The sequence below is a fragment of the Equus przewalskii genome, chromosome 8, assembly GCF_037783145.1.
Source record: "Equus przewalskii isolate Varuska chromosome 8, EquPr2, whole genome shotgun sequence".
Taxonomy (NCBI): Eukaryota; Metazoa; Chordata; class Mammalia; order Perissodactyla; family Equidae; genus Equus; species Equus przewalskii.
Window position 1 is genome coordinate 73,411,647 of NC_091838.1, and position 18,293 is coordinate 73,429,939.

General features: G+C 43.7%; 1 protein-coding gene across 5 annotated transcripts in view; it reads right to left on the reverse strand.

Moving 5' to 3' along the window:
* ADCY8 (adenylate cyclase 8) overlaps positions 1–18,293 on the reverse strand; it is a 216,953-nt gene that overhangs the window by 14,962 nt on the left and 183,698 nt on the right. For 4 of the 5 annotated variants that reach the window (XM_070630986.1, XM_070630985.1, XM_070630988.1 and 1 more), the window contains 2 exons: positions 16,283–16,361; positions 8,011–8,169 (listed from right to left, as the gene is read on the reverse strand). In XM_070630986.1, the coding sequence (XP_070487087.1) occupies positions 8,011–8,169; positions 16,283–16,361 (238 nt within the window). Of the gene's footprint in view, positions 1–8,010; positions 8,170–11,236; positions 11,722–16,282; positions 16,362–18,293 lie in introns of those variants that run through there. The other variant, XM_070630989.1, reaches the window with a different exon arrangement.

Below are 18,293 nucleotides of genomic sequence, written 5' to 3' on the forward strand. Positions count from 1 at the left end.
CTTGGTCATCTTCTCCCTGTGTCTTCACACAGTTTTTCCTCTGTGTGTGTCTGTGTCCTAACTTCTTCCCATAAAGACACCAGTCATAGTGGCTGAGGGCCCACCCTAAGCCCTCATTTGGACTTAATCACCTCTTTAAAGATCCTACATCCAAATGCAGCCACATTCAGAGGTACTGAAGATTAGCACCTCAATGTATGAATTGTGGGGACACAATTCAGCCCGTGACACCTATATTTCTATTTTCCACTTAAAATAGAGAAGAAAGAGAAAACCCTGCCACAGACCTCTGAAACCCATTCTATAAATACTCAGTCGTCCCTCCCACTTCAGCTTACGCCTGGTGATATCAATGCCTCTGTGATATAAAATGGCTGGTCACCAGGGGTTTCTTATCAATCATTTGTCTGCTTGAGAGTTCTAATGAATCCCACCTCCTCCCACACTATTCTTAGGTTTAGTTCTCAGCCTTTGCTGACAATTGGAATATTCTGATTGCTTAAATAATAAAGATAATGCTACTAATGTCAGCTACATCTGTCAGGCATGTACTATGTGGCAGGCATGACATAGAACACTGCACACGCATCATCTCATTTAATGCTCACAACAGCCCCACGAGGTAGATACAGATGAGACGGGTTTTGTCTATGGGGAAATTCAGGCATGTGGAGGTTAAGTAATTTTCCCAAGACCTGCAGTTGCTAAGAGGTAGAGCTGGGATTCATACCAGGCAGTCAGACGCTAGAGCCCGTGCTACTGCTGCTAAGAATAATAATAATCGCACTAACCATAACCACAACAATAACAACAATGATAAACAGAATGAGGCCTAGGAATAAATGTCTTTGGAACTGCAAACTGGTTCTGGTACGTCCATCTGAACAGACGGTGGATTTGATGTTGGGGGTGCCCACGGTGCATAAACAAAGAGCTGTGACTTGAGTTCAGATGTCGACTCTGTTGCACCCCCTTGGAGGGTGAAGGGGTGAATGGGATGGGCAGAGATTCACCCTTCCTCCCTGCCAGATGCTATCTGAGGCAGAGACTGGCCAGGAGAAACTGAACCCTGGGCATTGAACTTTCGTGCACACCATGTGGCCTTTGGGTACTGAACCTGCCATGCACCAGGCTCCATCAGGTGCTTCACGTTTTCTTACCCAATTTGGTTCTCACATCAACTCAGTAAGGGCAGAATTATTTCCTCATTAATTGGATGAGGAGATGGACTCAGAGAGGTTGGGTAAGCTGCCCTGGGTCACACAGCTAGTTAGTGGCAGAGATGTAATCTGTGCTGTGCTGACTGTCCAACACCTGAGACAGCTGCCCTCCTTCGTGTCCTTTCAGCAGGTTTCATAAAGCCAGGATGAGTGAGCAGGTTTCCTGGACTCAGCAACAGACTGCTGACCCTGGTGACCCAGCCCAGCTGGCCTTATCTGCAAGAAAGTCGCTGCCCAGGGTGGTGGGCCCCATTACTAAGCCAAAAGTCCAGTGGAATAGCAGAAGCTGCTAGAACTTTCGTGTGGATGACACAGCCAGAAAAGACCTGGACAGGATGTTCCAGGGGACAAGGCTCTGTCCACTGCCCTGTGTTTGGATGGTTTGGGTCATCGCTTGTTACTGCTCCCTTGTCTCTCCCACTCACGCCCTCATGGCAAGGTGGAGGAGAAAACACAAAATTTGGGTTTGAGTTTATCAATACAGGCATACCTTGGAGACATTGCGGGTTTGGTTCCAGGTTACTACAATAAAGCAAATGTGACAATAAAGCAAGTCACATGAATTTTTGAGTCCCAGAGCATATAAAAGTTCTGTTTACATTATACTGTAGTCTATTAAGGGTGCAACAGCATCATGTCTAAAAAATCAATGTACATACCTTAATTAAAAATACCTTATTGTTAAAAATTCTAACCATCATCTGAGACTTCAGAGAGTCACAATCTTTGCTAGTGGAGGGTCCTGTAAAAAATGCAGTATCTGCGAAGCACCATAAAGAGAAGTGCAATAAAACGAGGTACGCCTGTACCTGGGGTTCAGTGGGAGCTCACTACTCACTGGATTTGTGACCTTGGGAAAATTCCTTTACTTCTCTGAGCCTCAGTTTCTTCATCTATGAAATGGGGATAATCATTATTACTTCCTATTGCTCTCATTCACGAGCATGGCTATGGCCCCGTGAAAGCTGGGGCCCAGACTCACAGATCAGATTTTCAGAGGTTTGTTATCACAGTTCAGATTTGTAGCAAGAGAAGCTAAAAATACCTCTTACAGTGACAGCATGAAAGTGGGGGTTCTTGCAGCCACAGCAGTCCTGCCTCTGCCACCCTGTCACATGTGATGCTACTGTTTTTCTCTATCTCTTTCCTACACACACACACCAAATTTTTCCACACATGCATCCATATTTACATCCATATCCCAGTTCTTCCAAATACCTACACAGTGTAAGCCTTGCCACACAGACATCACACACACACACACACGCACACACACATACACACACACACAACCTGGTCTTGCCAAAATTCCAGGGGCAGCATGATAAGGGTTGTGTGGCACAGAGGGAAGAAATCTGAGGGACCAGATTTGAGTGGCAGCTTTGCTTAAATAGAGCGAGGCCTGTTGTGGACCTCTCCGAGCCCCGGTTTCTTCATCAATAATGTGGGGTTGACAGAACTCTCCCCTGAAGACTGTGAATAGAAGGAAAAGATCATTTCCATCAATTGCCTACCCCAGTAGCTGGCACACAGTAGGTGTTCAGTAAATGGTGTTTCATCATAATGTGAAAATTCTCTAGGCAATGTAAAGACTTTCTGTGTTTAAGCCTAGTCGAGTGTGAACTGTTTAAATATTTATAAAACCCCAAATAAGCATGACAAGACATTTTATTGAAAATGTCTTCTACATCTGATTAAGTCTGAACCTGCTGTTTATTTTGCTCAGTGGGAGTTGGGCTTGGATCACAGTTGATTGCCTGGAGTCTTGGCATCTCTGGTCGGTCTCCTTCCTTTCAGAATGAAGTCAGTATGTTCTTGTTCTCACTGGTCCCAAATACCTCGTTGTCTCAGTATCCTGATCAAAAAGCAGCTTTCCTTTCATTTCTCTCGGGGTTTTCCCTCTGAGGGCTCCAGTGTTCCAGCCTTTCCTTCTGGTGGTCATGGTTGATGCACATAGATACTCTCTCTGCTTTCCTTGCTTCATCAAGAAGCTCTTGCAACAAAGAACCCGACCTTAGGGAGCCTTGAGGAAACCAAGTCTCAGCCCCATTCCAGAGAACCCCGTCTGTTGAGGAGGGTGGGTTGGTGCCTTGATCTCCATCCAAGAGAGCCTCAAGGGCCTGAGAACATCAAAAGCTGATTATCCAAGCACAGATTACTCATCCTCTTGGCTTTTCTTCCATTGGCCTTTCTATAGTGGCCTGGATGGGAAATGGACCCCATAGGTCTCTCTCAGTTCTATCCTAAGGCAAGGGTCACAAACCCAAATGTCTTTAGGGGACCAAAAGGTAACATAGTGACAAGATATAATGGATACATTGGAGATCCCATTCTATGCCTAAAGGCATCAAATCCACAAATTAAAACAAATAAGCAAACCAACCAACCAACCAACCAACCAACCAACCAACCAACCAACCATGATCCCAGTCCACTGGCTCCCTGGTCAGATTTGTCTCAGAGTCAGCCAGTTTGTGACCTTTGTTCCAAGGGATTTTCATCTCCTGTTCAGCTCAGTTTGAAAATCAGTGCCGGAAGGGTTGTCTTAGTGCAGCCTCCCAGACAACTTATGTTGCCTCTGTAGCATCCTTGTCAAGGGCTCCCCTCTCCTTAATGAATGCTTCAGCGAGGGGCCTCACCATTCCAATTCTTCCAGAAACCTTTAAGGAACATGGCCACAGGGCAGGCACACCAGGCCCCGAGGATCAGTGGTGACCAAGGTTGGTGTGGTCCCTGCCTTTGCGTTGTTTACAGTATTGTGGGGAGAAGGCAGTCTGATGGCTCCACCCTCACAAGGCTCCTCCTAATACAGAGCCCACGTTTGTCCCCTGTGGACTGTCCATGGCCCTAGGTGTGCCCTCTGGAGTCTCACAGAGTAAGGCCAGTCCTTCCCACGTGACGGCCCCTCAGGCATTTAAAGGCACCCTCCAGTTCCTTCCTGAGTTCCCTCTTTCTAGGTGATTAGAGGGTGAGTCAAAGGGTTTGATTTTTTTCATTTCTCACCTCCCACATCCACTCCATTATCAAGTCCTATTGACTCCACTTCCAAAAGGTCCATGGAATTCATCCACTGCTCTCCATCTCCACTGGCACCATCCTAGGCCTCCTCGCCAGGGCCTTACCTGGGCTATTTTCCGGTCTCCTAAGCAGCTTCTGGTCTTGTGACTCTTCTCTCCACTCTCTACCAGCAGCCAATCAGATTAGGTTATGGTTAAAACTTTCCAAAGACTCTTATTGCACTTAAAAGGGTGACCCAAACCTTACCATAGCCCATATGACCCGACTGCCAGGCCCTGGCCAGGGTTTTCCTCCACGTCGCTCACCACTCTACCCGTTATCCTTGGAGTGGATTGAATAGTGTCCCCTAAAATTCACATTTGCCTGGAACCTCAGAATGTGCCCTTATTTGGAAATAGGGTCTTTGCAGATGTAATTAAGATGAGGTCACAGCAGATTAGAATGGGCCCTAAATCTAAGAAGAGAAGAGGACACATGTCCTTATAAGGAGAGAGAAGGCCACATGAAGATGGAGGCAGAGGCCAGAGTGATGTGGCCGCAAGCCAAGGAGTGCCTGGGGCCACTAGAAGCTGGAAGAGGCAAGAAGGGCTTCTCCTCTGGGGCTTCTGGAGGGAGCACGGCTGTGTCTACACCTTGACTTCAGACTTGTGGCCTCCAGAACTGGGAAAGAATACATTCTGATGCTTTAAACAACCTAATTCATAGTACTTGGTTACAGGAGCCTTGGAGAATTAACACAGTCCTATATGCTTGTTTTCTTCCTATTCTGTGGGCACCGCGAGCTCCTTCTCCCTGGGGCCTCTGCTTACGCTGCTCCTCTCTTTCCTGAACACTCCCACCTCCTGCCCGCTCTCTTGGCATGACTCGGTCTTTCTGATAGTTCAGTCACAGCTCAGATGTGGCCGTCTCTGAGCTGTTCCCCTGCCCACACCTGCCAGTCAGCAGTCACTGACTAGCAGGTGATCTGTGCATGCGCACTGGAGCACCGATCACATAAAGTGTCCTCACATGTTTCTGTATGATAGTCATTTGTCTGCTCCCATTAGAATGTAAACTGAGTGATGGCAAGTCCTCATCTGTTTAGTTCACATGAGTGTCCCAGGACCTCATACGGTGCTAGTGTGACGCCTACTGCACAGTCTGCAACAACACAATAAGTATTGTTGGATGTTTGTTGTGACTCAGATCCCTGAGACGTTTAGCTTGCTTTGCTCAGACAAAGCTGCCCTTTCACAGCCAAAAGCTAAGGCATGTGCTTGGCCAGACACCACCCTTCCAGCCAGCCGTACACCACTCGGCATCCCCTCAGGGCTGACTCCACGTCACCACATCGGCGTTTGCTGGGACACAGTGGTGTCTTCCTGACCTGGCCCATGCCTGCTTTTGCAGCCAGGTCCCCATCACCCCCAGCTTCTTCGCTGCGCCCTGGACACACGGTGCTGCCAGCTTGCACCAACTGTCCTCTGGCCTCTGCACTTCAGCACAGCTGTTCCCTCTGCTTGGAATGCTTCTCCTCACCTTGTCTGCCAAGTACCTGGCACATGGTAGGTGCTCGATAATATTTTACTGAAGGTGGCTGAATAAATAGTTACCTCCTCATTCATCAGACCTGGTGCAATTGAGGACTCCTCCAGGAAGCCTTCTCTGATCTTTTTACGTCCTATCCTATGGAGGAGTTGATCTATTTCCTCCTAGATTCTCCATCTCATCTGTGAAATGGGATAAAATATCAGCCTTTCTGGATTGCTGTGCGAATTAAATCAGTGAATACATGTAAAGCGCCTGGACCAGAGGGGGCATTTGCTGAAATGGAAGTGCCTTCTCCTTCTTGAAGATGGCAGTTCCCCTGCCATGAAAATCAACTTTGGGGACAAGAGATGTGATGAGCTGATAGTTTCCAAGGGTTCCCACTGACTTCGTCAATACTGAGTGGAGGCTCTCAGAGCATGATTGGGTCGATTTCCAATATGCTTCCATCTGTGGCTCACTTCTTAATGGGCACGTTGTGTTTATGGACCCACCAGGTACTTCCAGCGGCCCATCAGTTGTCCACGCCTGTTCCCAGATACCACAGGGGCTAACAAATACTATGCAGTACTGAGGAGCACCGGAACCATCTCTTCTAACAATGCATTCAGTCCAATAACCAGGCAGCCCCAGTGGCTGAGTGGTACCGCCTCAGACTCTGCCCTCCTCCTCGCATGCCCTTCATTCAGGCTTCTCCGCACTCAGGGCTGCCCCCACGGGGTTCCCTTGTGTAATCGATCTGAGCCTCCAACTAATAACTTTGTGACTTTGGACAAATTACTGAACCTGTCTGAGTCTCAGTGAATTGATTTGTAAAATGAGGAAAAATGCTATACGTTAGCAGGATTAGCTGACACAATAAATTCACAGCCATGGAACAGCCGGGCCAAAGATGTTAGCTTCCTTTCCCGTTCCCCTCCCTCGATCAGAGCCCCTCCATCCCCACCCACATCTGAAGGTAAAGTTTTCTAGGCACATGACTGTCTTCTCATTCACTGCTGTGTGCAGGACAGTGCCTGAGATGTAAGAGGGGCCCGGTCACTGGGTCTCTTTGAGGTGCTCACTGCTAAGCAAAGATCAGAGAATGAAGAAAGAAAACTGGCAGCTGGACTAACTTCACGGAGTGACCCTTCAGGGATAATATAACAAGAAAAACAGTTTTAAGTAAAAGGGCATTTTTGAGCACCAACTACATGCTAGGCAATGTGTTGAGAAGCTATGCGTTAGCGCATATATATGTATACATACACATGTACCTATGTACATATACATAGATATTTTCATTATATTCTTATTGTTATTTTAAATTGTGGTAAATACACATAAAATATAATTTACCATCTTAGCCATTTTCAAGTGTGTAGTTCAGTGACACTAATTGCATTCACATTGTTGTGCAACCATCACAATCACCCATCTCCAGAACTCTTTGTCTGGCAAAACTGAAACTGTACCCATTAAGCACTGACTCCATTTTTCCCCTTCCCCCATCCCCTGGCAACCACTGTTTTACTTTCTGTCTCTACGGATCTGATACTCTAGGTACAACACAAGGGTGGAACCATATTGTATCTATCTCTTTGTGATTGGCTTATTTCACTTAGCATAAAGCATTCATGATTCATCCATGTTGTAGCATGTGTCAGAATTTCCTTTCGTTTTAATGCTGAATAATATCCCATTACATGTATATATCACATTTTGTTTATCCATTTGTCTGTCGATGGACACTTGGCTTGCTTCCATCTTTTGACTATTATAATTCACGCTGCTGTGAACAGGGGCGTACTAATATCTCTTCAAGACTCTACTTTAAATTCTTTTGGGTATATACCCAGAAGTGGAAATGTGTGTGTGTGTGTATACATACACATATGTGTACATACATACACATATATGCATAATATATGGAGAATGAAGAATGAATGAAGAATATATATGCATATATAATTTTTTTAAATATGTGCACACACACAAATATAAAACTTTCAAATTCCAATTCAGTCCTCCAGTGCAGATCTTATGATGTCCATCTTATAGATGAGGTCCCTGAGGCCACAGAGGCCATGTGTAGATTCCACAGTGCTAGGTGGTTTGGGCGACCTGTACCCTGTGGTCAGCATGGTCTCCATGCTCCTGTGCTCACAGGAGGAAGTGGAATTCTCCCAGAGCTTGGGATCAATGTGCCCAACTGTACCCCACCCAGTGCCACCCCTTCTCGCCAGCCAGACAAGCCTGGGCTCACCTCATTGTCTCGGTCTTTCTCCAGGAAATGGCGGGCCACGTGACTGGGTAAGATGTTCCGGAGCATGTTCTCATTGTGTTCCCTCAGCTCCTTCATCTCATTGATCTCCTCTTTGGCCTGTACTCGCCAAAGGAAGTCCAGGCGGGCTGTGTACTCCAGCTGCAGTTCACGTGAGAGGAAGAGAAGACACAGGTAAACCCTCAGGGTTGGGCTTCAGGCACACACGTGTGGGACGCAGGGAAGGCTCCTCAGGACCCTTCACAAAAGAAACAGAGCCTCAGCTGGGCATTTTGGGAGGCGTTTTGCCTGACACCAAGAGATGAGAGGATGATTAGATTTCACAGGGTTTCCTAGCCTTCCCAGCGTTATGGCCCCTGTGATTTTGTAATTGTTTGTGTGAATATCTGATAATGCCTGTGTCTTCTACTAGATTGTGCGTGCCATGAGGTCAGGTGTCCTTTCAGCTGCTCAACATTACATCCTTACCATGTAGCACCACGCCTGGCACAGGCAGATGTTCAATCAATATTCGTTGATTCAACAAGTAAGTTACAACAATGAGGCCAGCTAACTCTAGATGGTGCTTATCATGCATCAGGTATGATTCTAACCAATACACATCTATTCACACCTTTCATTCACACAACAACCCTAGTAGGAAGGTATTATTATCAATCCTTATTTTGCAGATAAGAAAATTAAAGCAAACATGGTTAAATAACTTGACCAAAGTCACACATTAGTTAATGAGGAGGCCAGGATTTGAGCTTCACTCCAGAGTCCAACTCTAGTGTCTGAGCTCTTAATCACTACACAATAAGGAAGGAATGAATGAGCAAATGATGGAAGGATCATGGATCTAGTTGTGAGGCGAATGTGACTTAGAGTCCTGGCCCCACATTCAAACACTGTATCTTGGATAGTGACTGCATCTCAGTTCCCTCATCTCTAAAATTGGGATGAACACCAATGACCATGCAAGACTGGAATAGGAATTATTCAGAAAGTTATAGATAAGCATGTAGCTCACAGGAGGTACTCAGGCCACATTAGTTCCCTCTTGTCCTAGTTTCCTTTGCATTGAAAAATGGACAGCTTCCTTTCTAAAGAATCTCAGAAACCATATTTACCATAGCTTTGGGAATGCCATTAATTCAAAGTCTTTAACTACTGAAATGGAAAATATGCTGCACTGTTAAATACATGGTTAGATGCCCTGAATTCAAGGGCTTAAAAAAATTCAGCTAGTTTCTTTTCTTTGTCTTGTGTGACAGTCTCAGTGGATGGCAAAAGTAAAAAAGACAGAGGCATAAAGTTATTCATTCAGCAGAATTTGTAATAACAAAAGCTAGAAATAACCAAAGTGTTCACTTTGTTGGTTGAATAAACTATTGTATACAGCTATAAAAAGAAATGAAGCCTATTTCTCTATATTCTGACGGACTGGTCTCCAGGGTCAAGAAAAGTGTGTGGTACACCACCACTGATCTAAGAAAAGGAGATAGCCACTTCTCTCTCTCCATATATATATAAGTATTTATATTTATTTTAAAAATTGAAGAATAAGCCGTAAAAAATAATTACTGATCAGATGAGGAAGGGAGGGAGTAGGGTGGAGGAATAAGAATAGAATTTAGACAAAAAAAAAATTATATCTTGTTTTATAAACTTGACTTTAGAATCATGGAAACATTTTACTTAATTATAAAACTAAATAGTTTTTTTAAAAACTCTTCAAAAACAAACAAATAAACAAATGAACCTACATGTGCAATCACACGGAGAGAAACTATTCCAAATGTCTTTAACACAACAATCTGATGACTCATCTGTAGAGGGAAATACTTTGAAGATAAAAAGACCTCAGAAAGAATCTTAAAACTGTTTACAACAATCATATTGTAGGTGGTAGTGTTTGTATTATTCTTCTTAGACTATCGGACGTGAATTGTAAGATAAAGCAAATGAGTAATTGTGTTGGTGTCACTGAGAACTGGAATTTATGGAAAGGAAAAAGGAGACGCAGATAGAAGATTGATGAGGTGAAGTCAACAGCCTATGGTCTCTACTATGAAATGGAAGTATCACTTTGAACTCATAGCTTTGCCTACTGAAATCGAGGCCTAGAAACAATGAAAATCTAGTAGCAATGAGCACTCCCAGGGTCCAGATTGTGGCTTCAAAACATCAATTCCTACAAAAACGACCTCACACTCTTTGCAGAAATGGCTGAAGTTTAGGGCAGAAAATGTACAAGCTTGGAGACTACTCGGGTTGTGTCAAAAGGACCCAGAGGCCAATGTGAGTAGGCGCTCACTTGTCAAAGATGTAATAAGTTCAGCTTTAATAAGAGTAATAATTGCAAAGGGTTGAAACACAGGAAATATGTTAGAATGCATAAGTTCATAATGACATAAAAAACAAGACCTCAGGGCCAGCGCGGTGGCGCAGCGGTTAAGTTAGCATGTTCTGCTTCAGTGGCCCGGGGTTTGCCGATTCAGATCCTGGGTGTGGACATGGCACCACTTGGCAAGCCATGCTGTGGTAGGCGTCCCACATATAAAGTAGAGGAAGATGGGCACTGGTGTTAGATCAGGGCCAGTCTTCCTGAGCAAAAAGAGGAGGATTGGCAGCAGCTGTTAGCTCAGGGCTAATCTTCCTCAAAAATAACCAAAATAAAGAAGACCTCATTGGTCTCCTCTGGGTGATGCTTGGGAACAAACTTACTGGGAAACTTATAGGGAACAAATTTATAGGGAAAGAATCAGGCACTTATCCTGCCTTTGCTTTATGAGCTGTAGTTGGAGGTAACAAATAGTTGGCAAGGAGAAAATTCTCTTTAAAAACAGATTCTAGCGAATAAATTATGGACTATTGATAGGAGTGGGAATGACTTGCTATAAAATGAATGAATATAGGTTATTATTATCAATAGCTGCTAACATCGAAAAAAAAGAGAGACAAGCAGAAGTTATGGGACTCTTAATAACATATTTTTGCAGGAAAAAACTGAACCTGAATCTTATGAAGTTTCTAGACACAACTATCAAGGCAGGAAAAACACAGCACAGAGGGACATGTTAAATACCCCTAGAAGATGCAATTGACAAACTCTAGACTGAGAAACATTGTCGAAGTCTGAGAATTCTCACAAAATATTGCAAGAAAAAAACAAGATGGAGGGTGGTCCTATAGATTAAAAAACACTAAGGGACACATCAACCAGTGGCAATATGTGGACTTTATTTGGATCTTATTTGAAACAAACTTGAAAATTATAGTTATAAACTAAGAATTAAAACACTGCGTGGAGGGTTGACAATGTTAAAGAATTACCATTTTCTTTTTTAAGGCGTGTTAATAGTATTGTGATTAGGTTAAAATTCTCTATCTTTTAGATACACATTGAAGTATTTACAGATGAAATGATAGGACATCTGGAATTTGCTTCAAAATAATGAGGAAGGAGCAATGAGCGAAATGCATAGGGCCATAGATGAAAAAAGACACAATATAAGTTGATGATTGTGGAAGCTGTAAGATCATTATACTATTTTGTATACATTTGTATATGTTTGAAATTTTCCATAAGAAAAAAAAAAATAAGTGGAGGCAGCAGGTCATACAAAAGAATACTAGTCCTGACTGTTTTACCAAGTTGCTGTGTGACCTTGGAAAAGTTGTTCGACTTCTTGTATTTTGGTTCTTCTCCTAAAAAATAAAGATAATCGCCCCATCATGTCTAATTCAAGAGACATGGATTATTATATGGATCTATTATATGGACCAAATCACATGATGCATGTAAAAGAATTCCAAAATGCCTAAAACACAGATTTACAAGGTACGACTGCAATTTAAGGCATCTATGGATAAAGTCAGATCAAAGTTGTGCTTAATTTTTTCCTTCCGGATTCAAGAGTATCAAGTTTTTATTTGTCCAGTTGCAGGACAGTCTCTTCTTATCCACAACTATTTCCAAATTAAATGTTTTGTCTTCCCCCTTACAAGGGCGTGCTTAGTTGAAGCAAGAGGGAACTTTTTATTTCTTTTCTGTTGAAATACTCTCATCTAATTGAATTCAAGTGAGAAACATGGGGAGGGAAATCTGGAATATGGAGTTGATTTAAACAAGGATTTTCCAGCCCCAATGCAGGAGCACACTTCACATCTGGGTCAGGTGACTGCAGGTTGCTGCGTCGAAGCCAAGTCCATGAAGAGACGCTCTAGTCCACGTACACCCTTGTCTCTCGACAAAGCCAGTCTCACGAAGGCAGGCATCCATCACATATTATTTAATCTCCACGGAAGGCAAGTAGTCCTCTTCAGTTTACTAAAGATCTAGCGTACTTACTATGTGCGTGGTGCTGGATATACAAGGGTGCATGAAACTCAGTCTCTTCCTTTGATTTACTCACAGCCAAGTGGTGACAGAAGAGCACAAAAAGGAAAGAGATCATGTCAACAGTGTGGCTGGAGCAGACATGGAGAAAGCAAAGCATATAGAAGGCACGGGCACTGAGTTTTTAACAGTGAAAAATCTTCAGAATTTGCTCAAGAAATGTCAATTGATTTGGAAGTGCACTCTCTTTCTTGATTTTTACCAAACCATTAGAGAATTGGCTATCTGAGAAGAGTGCCAAGGGAACTAACCCATATTGTTCATATGTTTTGTGCCAGGCTGTAGCTCATAATGATGGCTAACCCTGGCTGAAATCTTGCCTTGGACCAGGCACTGTTCTAGGCACTTCATATGTATTGAAGAGCATTTAATCACACAGCAACTCAACAAGGGAGGTATTTTATTATGCCCATTTCACAGGTGAGGAAATGGAGGCAGAGTAAGGCGAAGTCAAGTGCCCAAGGCCTCACAAGTAGGGGCTGGCTTTGAACTCAGGGCATTTTGACTCTGAGCTGTGACTCAATTCCTACACTATATTCAGCCATTCTTACTCAGCTGGTCTGCAACTTGACAGATAACAGGTTTCCAGTTTACAGGTAAAGGAAAGGCAGCTCTGGGAGTTTGAGTGTCTCAAGTTCACTCATTCTCTCAATGACATTGCTGGGACTCAAATTCAAGACTATTTGGTTCCAAGGCTTGGGTCTTCTGAGCCACACAATCCTATTGCCTGTCTTTATCAGACTCGGAAATAAGCGAGAGGCAACATGACCTCATTGATCTCTGTCCCCGTGCGCAGGTGTGGCTTCCACTGCTATAAATGGAGCCGAATCTTCAAGGATGCAAGTGAATCATGCCCGAGGGGGGAGGCACCTGACCCCGCCCTCCCTGTCCACCATTCAGAATGTTCACCTGCCTCAGAGAAGGAGGAATTGTTTGGCATATCGCTTTCACATATGTGCAAGATGAAATTTCCCAATTATTCAGTTACATAACTGCCTCCGTCACCCTGGAGATGTGTAATTACACATGCTCCCACTGGGATGCTGTTGCGTACCAGGCATCAGTGGGCATTATTCAGCCTTTAGTAAAAATAGAGGGCCTCTGAGTCACAGAGGGAGACAAGTGGAAGCAGGTAGCAAAGCTAAGAGTGGACAGACTTCATCCCGATGAACAGTATCTGTCGGATCCTGACAGATGCTATGAATGGATGACACGGCAGTGATGCAATCCTGCATAAACCTCCTCTAACATGGAGAGGTAGCGACTCATGGTGGAAGGAGGAAGTACCCAGAAATTATGGCATTTGTAAGTCCTGTTTCTGTCTGGTTTTCCTTATTGGCTTTGTGACCTCAACTAACTTGGGTCTCTGCTCCTGCCTTGGGACCAGATGGATAATAACACTTTCCCTGTTTGTTTCAGAGGCTTGTTTTCAAAATAAAATATTAATAGCTCACAATTTTTGAGCTCTTATTCTACGTGGAAACCACTGGGATAAGTAGATTATAATTGTATTTTCATAGAATACTATCACAACCCTATAGAACCTGTTATTATCATACCCATTTTACAGGGGAGAAAACTAAGACTCAGAAAGCTGTGTAAGTCACTGAAGGTCACATATCTACTAAGTGGCAGAGTTGGGGTTTGAATATTTTCTACCCTACTCTAAAGCCTATACCTGTAACTGATACAGTTATAGAATGTGATTATGTAATTTAAAAGCCTTTTGAAAGTTAAAAAGAAAAAAGAAAAAAATCAGATGTCACCTAAGCACCCAGCCCCTCGTTATGCACTTACATACTCTTCCTTTATGTATATTCATAACGTGATTAGGTTATCCGCTTTCCCAGGGCAGACGGAGAAGAGAATAAATTGAGTCAGAATGTCAGAAGGGTTTTGAGGAAGAGGGCACTGACAGGGCACAGAGTCATTTCTTAAGGTGACGGAGGAGGCAGAAGCATCCTTCTTAATTTGGAATTAGGACCCTCACTCTGAACTTGCTCTCTTTTAGCCATCTCTGAGGATTTCTCGCTTGTCAGTTTCAACCTGTGTGATGGAGCGTGTGTGTGTTTTTCTGCAGGATTGCCTTGTCTGATTCTGTCTCTATAGCCCTCAAATGGGCTGTCATTTGCATGTCAGACTAAGGAGTTCTCTGTAACGAGAAGCTATCAAGACGTGGAAGACATGAACCCGGCTCTCACAGAGAACCAGACAGACCTAAAGAGAGGAATTCTGGAAATGGCTAGACTCTGACATTTGGCTTATTGTTTCACCACAAATTCAGCTGAAATTTTAAAACAAGTCAAAGTCACAATGCAGGATTGAGTGGGCATGTAGCTGGGCGATTGTGCTGGTATGTAGACAACTTCTTCTGTCTTTGTCCAGAGTAGAGAAGTGGAAAGCTTGGGTTTTGGAGACAGCACTGGGTTTGAATTCTAGGTCTCTCACTCGCTAGCTGAGTAACATGACTTTCTTCATCTGTAAAATGGGATGGATAAGAGCCACCATTCTGGGGTTGTTGCGAGGATTAAATGAGAGAGTAGAGGTGAAGTACCAGACACATAGTAGGAGCTTGGTACTTAGGAGCTCTTTCCCCCTTTTCTTCCTTGCTGAGTTTTTAAATTACTCTTTTTTTCTCCCTTGACTACATCTTACCACCCCCTTTATTACAAATAACTTAAATATGTGTCTCTGGGTTCCTGGAGTTTTGGGCTGCTTCATCCTGATTTCTCAGGGTTTGTTACCTCCCCGTTTCCATGGTGATTTCTCAGTGATATGTTTCTATTTCTGCTCTAGCCGAAAGTCTTCCTGTTTCGTTTTTCTCCTTTTCTGCTTACTTTTTTTGAAGTGCACGCAGGGTAAAGAAAGATGGACCAGGCTCCAGGGCAGGGCGGTGAAGCTGGCAGGGCCTGGCTCTCCCAGGGAATGGCAATCTCCCCAAGTGATGGACATTGTCGCATTAGCAGTCTGAGTCCACATGGAGAAGTCCTACTGATGACAGCAGGCGACACCTCTTGGGTGAAGCGTGATATGATGCTCCCAGGCAGAATAATTTCTTGCCTCTCTGACTCTTGACGTCCTTGGATGGTCTGATCCACACATAGCATGACCCCCATTGCATTATTTAGGGTCTGCTCTCCTCCAGGAGACTGGAAAACTTTGGGGCCAGGGATGGGGTTTTGGACATTGCTACCCACAGTGCCCACCCCAGATCCTGGCAGAGTAGAGGCTCCTAAGGAAGTGGCATCAATACAGTAGGCACTTTATCTACTTATGAGAACTCAACAATGAAGCACTTCCTCTGCTTACATAAGGCAGCGCGCAAAATGCTGTGCACAAGAATCTCAAATGATTTTTCTAAACAGCCCTATTTAGGGATTACTGTCTTATTTTAGAGATGAAGAAACTGAAGCTCAGAGAGATAAGTAATTTTCCCAAGGTCACAAACTGCTGAGAGGCAGTGGCAGGATTAGAACCCGGCCTCAGCCCATCCTCGAATTTGATCGTTTACCCACTACAGCACCCAACTTCTACAGTGATGACTTTATCCAGGCAATAGAATCGGGAGGGATCCCAGTTTGCCTCAGTTGGAAATTGCAAGCTCTTCTTTTTTTTTTTTTTTTATAACAATGTTCTCTTTGAAAGAGAAATACCTAAAGGGTGTTAAAACCACCTTGCTTTCCAAACCCTCTTCTCCCGCTTAGTTTTTTTCAGGAGGTCTTTATTAGGAATTGAGTCATTAAGAATCATAACTTGCTGCAAGCAGGTAACAGTCATTGGCTGCAAAGAAGAGCAGAGACTGTGGGATAGTTTTATCGTAACAGGAAATGCCAGATAACCGAGGGTAGTTACAGTAAAATGTTGGATTACCTGCTGTCCGTGGTAGAACACAGCAAGGAGGAACATGGCCATCAGCAGCAGCGACGCCTCCTTGGTCCCCAGGAAATCTCTGTTGGAAGAAGACAAAGCGTCTCTATGGATGTCGTGACTTGCTTTCTATCACCTGTGCTATTCCCTCAGGTTTCTCCACCTCAGGCGATGCCCCTTATCCATGCACCAGGTGCTTGAGCCCCAAACAAAAACAAAACTAGAAGTCAGTCGTCACCACCCCAATATCCAAACCCTGTTAGCTTTTCCATCAAAATATGTCCCCAGTCCATCCACTTCTCTCCGTCTCTACCTCCGCAACTGAGTACTACCACCATGATTTCCAATAGCTTGTCCACGTTACCCTCTACCATCTGTTTACTCCACGGTCATCAGAATTTTTTTTTTTTATCACATCACTCCCTTCTTTTATTGTCTCTCGACCACAAGCACAAATATACTCAGACTCACTCAGGAGTGACTTAATCCTGATGTGGCTTAAGGACACAACGGGGCCATCATAGATGAGATGCAGTGCGTAGAGGAAGGAGTAGAGTGAGCATTAATATGGCTGCACCCGGGCAATCTCCAGCTTTCCCTTTTTGTTTCTTGATGGAGACCAGTAAGAGTAGCATGGGGCTTCAGGAAACAGGGGCATTAACCCAGCTGCCAAGACCAGCTTCTCATCTAGCTTTATGCTAAAAGACCCTCCCAGCTAATACAGGGCCAGGCCCAATCCAGCTCTCCAGGCAGAACAGGGATTTTGGGATGGAAATGTACTTTCTTTTGGGGAGGTGCTATGTATAGGGGAACCCAGGGGAGCAAGGCCTCTGTGGGCAGGAACAAGATTCAGGTTTGTGAATTCCTAGTCCCATCTGCTTTCCCTTGGAGATAAGATGCTAATAATAGGTAATACTCATTACTGTGTTTCTTTTCTATAGGCCCAGCCAAGCACATAATGATGGAGCAGCTACTGTGTACCAGGCACGTGCTGGGATGCAGAAATGAAGAGAGCACATTGTCTTTGCCCTCAAAACAATCCAGTAAAGGAAAGAATCAAATAGACAGATAATTTCATAACGCAACACGCTCCTTGATAAGGATACATCCTTGTTGCCATGGGAATACATGGGAAGAGAAAGGAACCAGGCTGGATGTTCACTGAGGACTCAAGAGCTGAGTGTTAAAAGGTGATAAGTCCTCAGGAGGAAAAGATGGGGTCGGCTGTATAGGGACAGGACAAACATCTTGCTTAGCTCGCTGGCTTAAAAGCTAGTGGCACATGAGCTTGCTTCTAGTGGTGGTGTTTTAAACAAATCCCTCGTCCACACCATTTAGTTTGAATGGGAGATGCCCTAGGTTTAACTCCTCCTGGATATACCCGAACTCCTACTCTGATATTCTGTTCTTTGTGATGTAGAGCACTTTTCTTAAGCCCAGCAATTTATCACTTAAAACACGCTTTCAAGAGCTAACATAAATACTTCTTGAGTCATCTTGAAAGCAGTGGTTGACCAAAAGTAGAGAGATGACTAGATCAAACTCAGAAGAAAAGTAACATTATTATGAAGGGTCTTTGAGGCTTTAGAACGTATTTCAGATGGAAAAAATGTGACCTGAGTGAAGACTGAAAAATTTGCATAGTAAGCCAGCTGGGCCAGGGAACATCCAAAGAAAACTGGGATTCGAATTTAAAAGGATTTTTTTTTTGTACTTCCACGATTTTTTGAAGAACTTCCAAAGAGAGTCAAATGGCAGAAATCTATACAAAATTATAATACTTTGCTTGATATTGGGTGGCAGAGACTTAAAACCAAGGACATTTTGAACTAGTTTATTTGTACTAATAAAATCACTGAATTAATACTACCATCTTTGTATGCTAAGAAAAGGGCATAATTGAGTGAAAACACATGTAGAATAATGTAATTCTCAGGGCTATAACAATCTTTAGAGATCATGTTATCTGATGTGTCAGAACAATTAATATTTAATTGGAGTGTTACTCGTTACA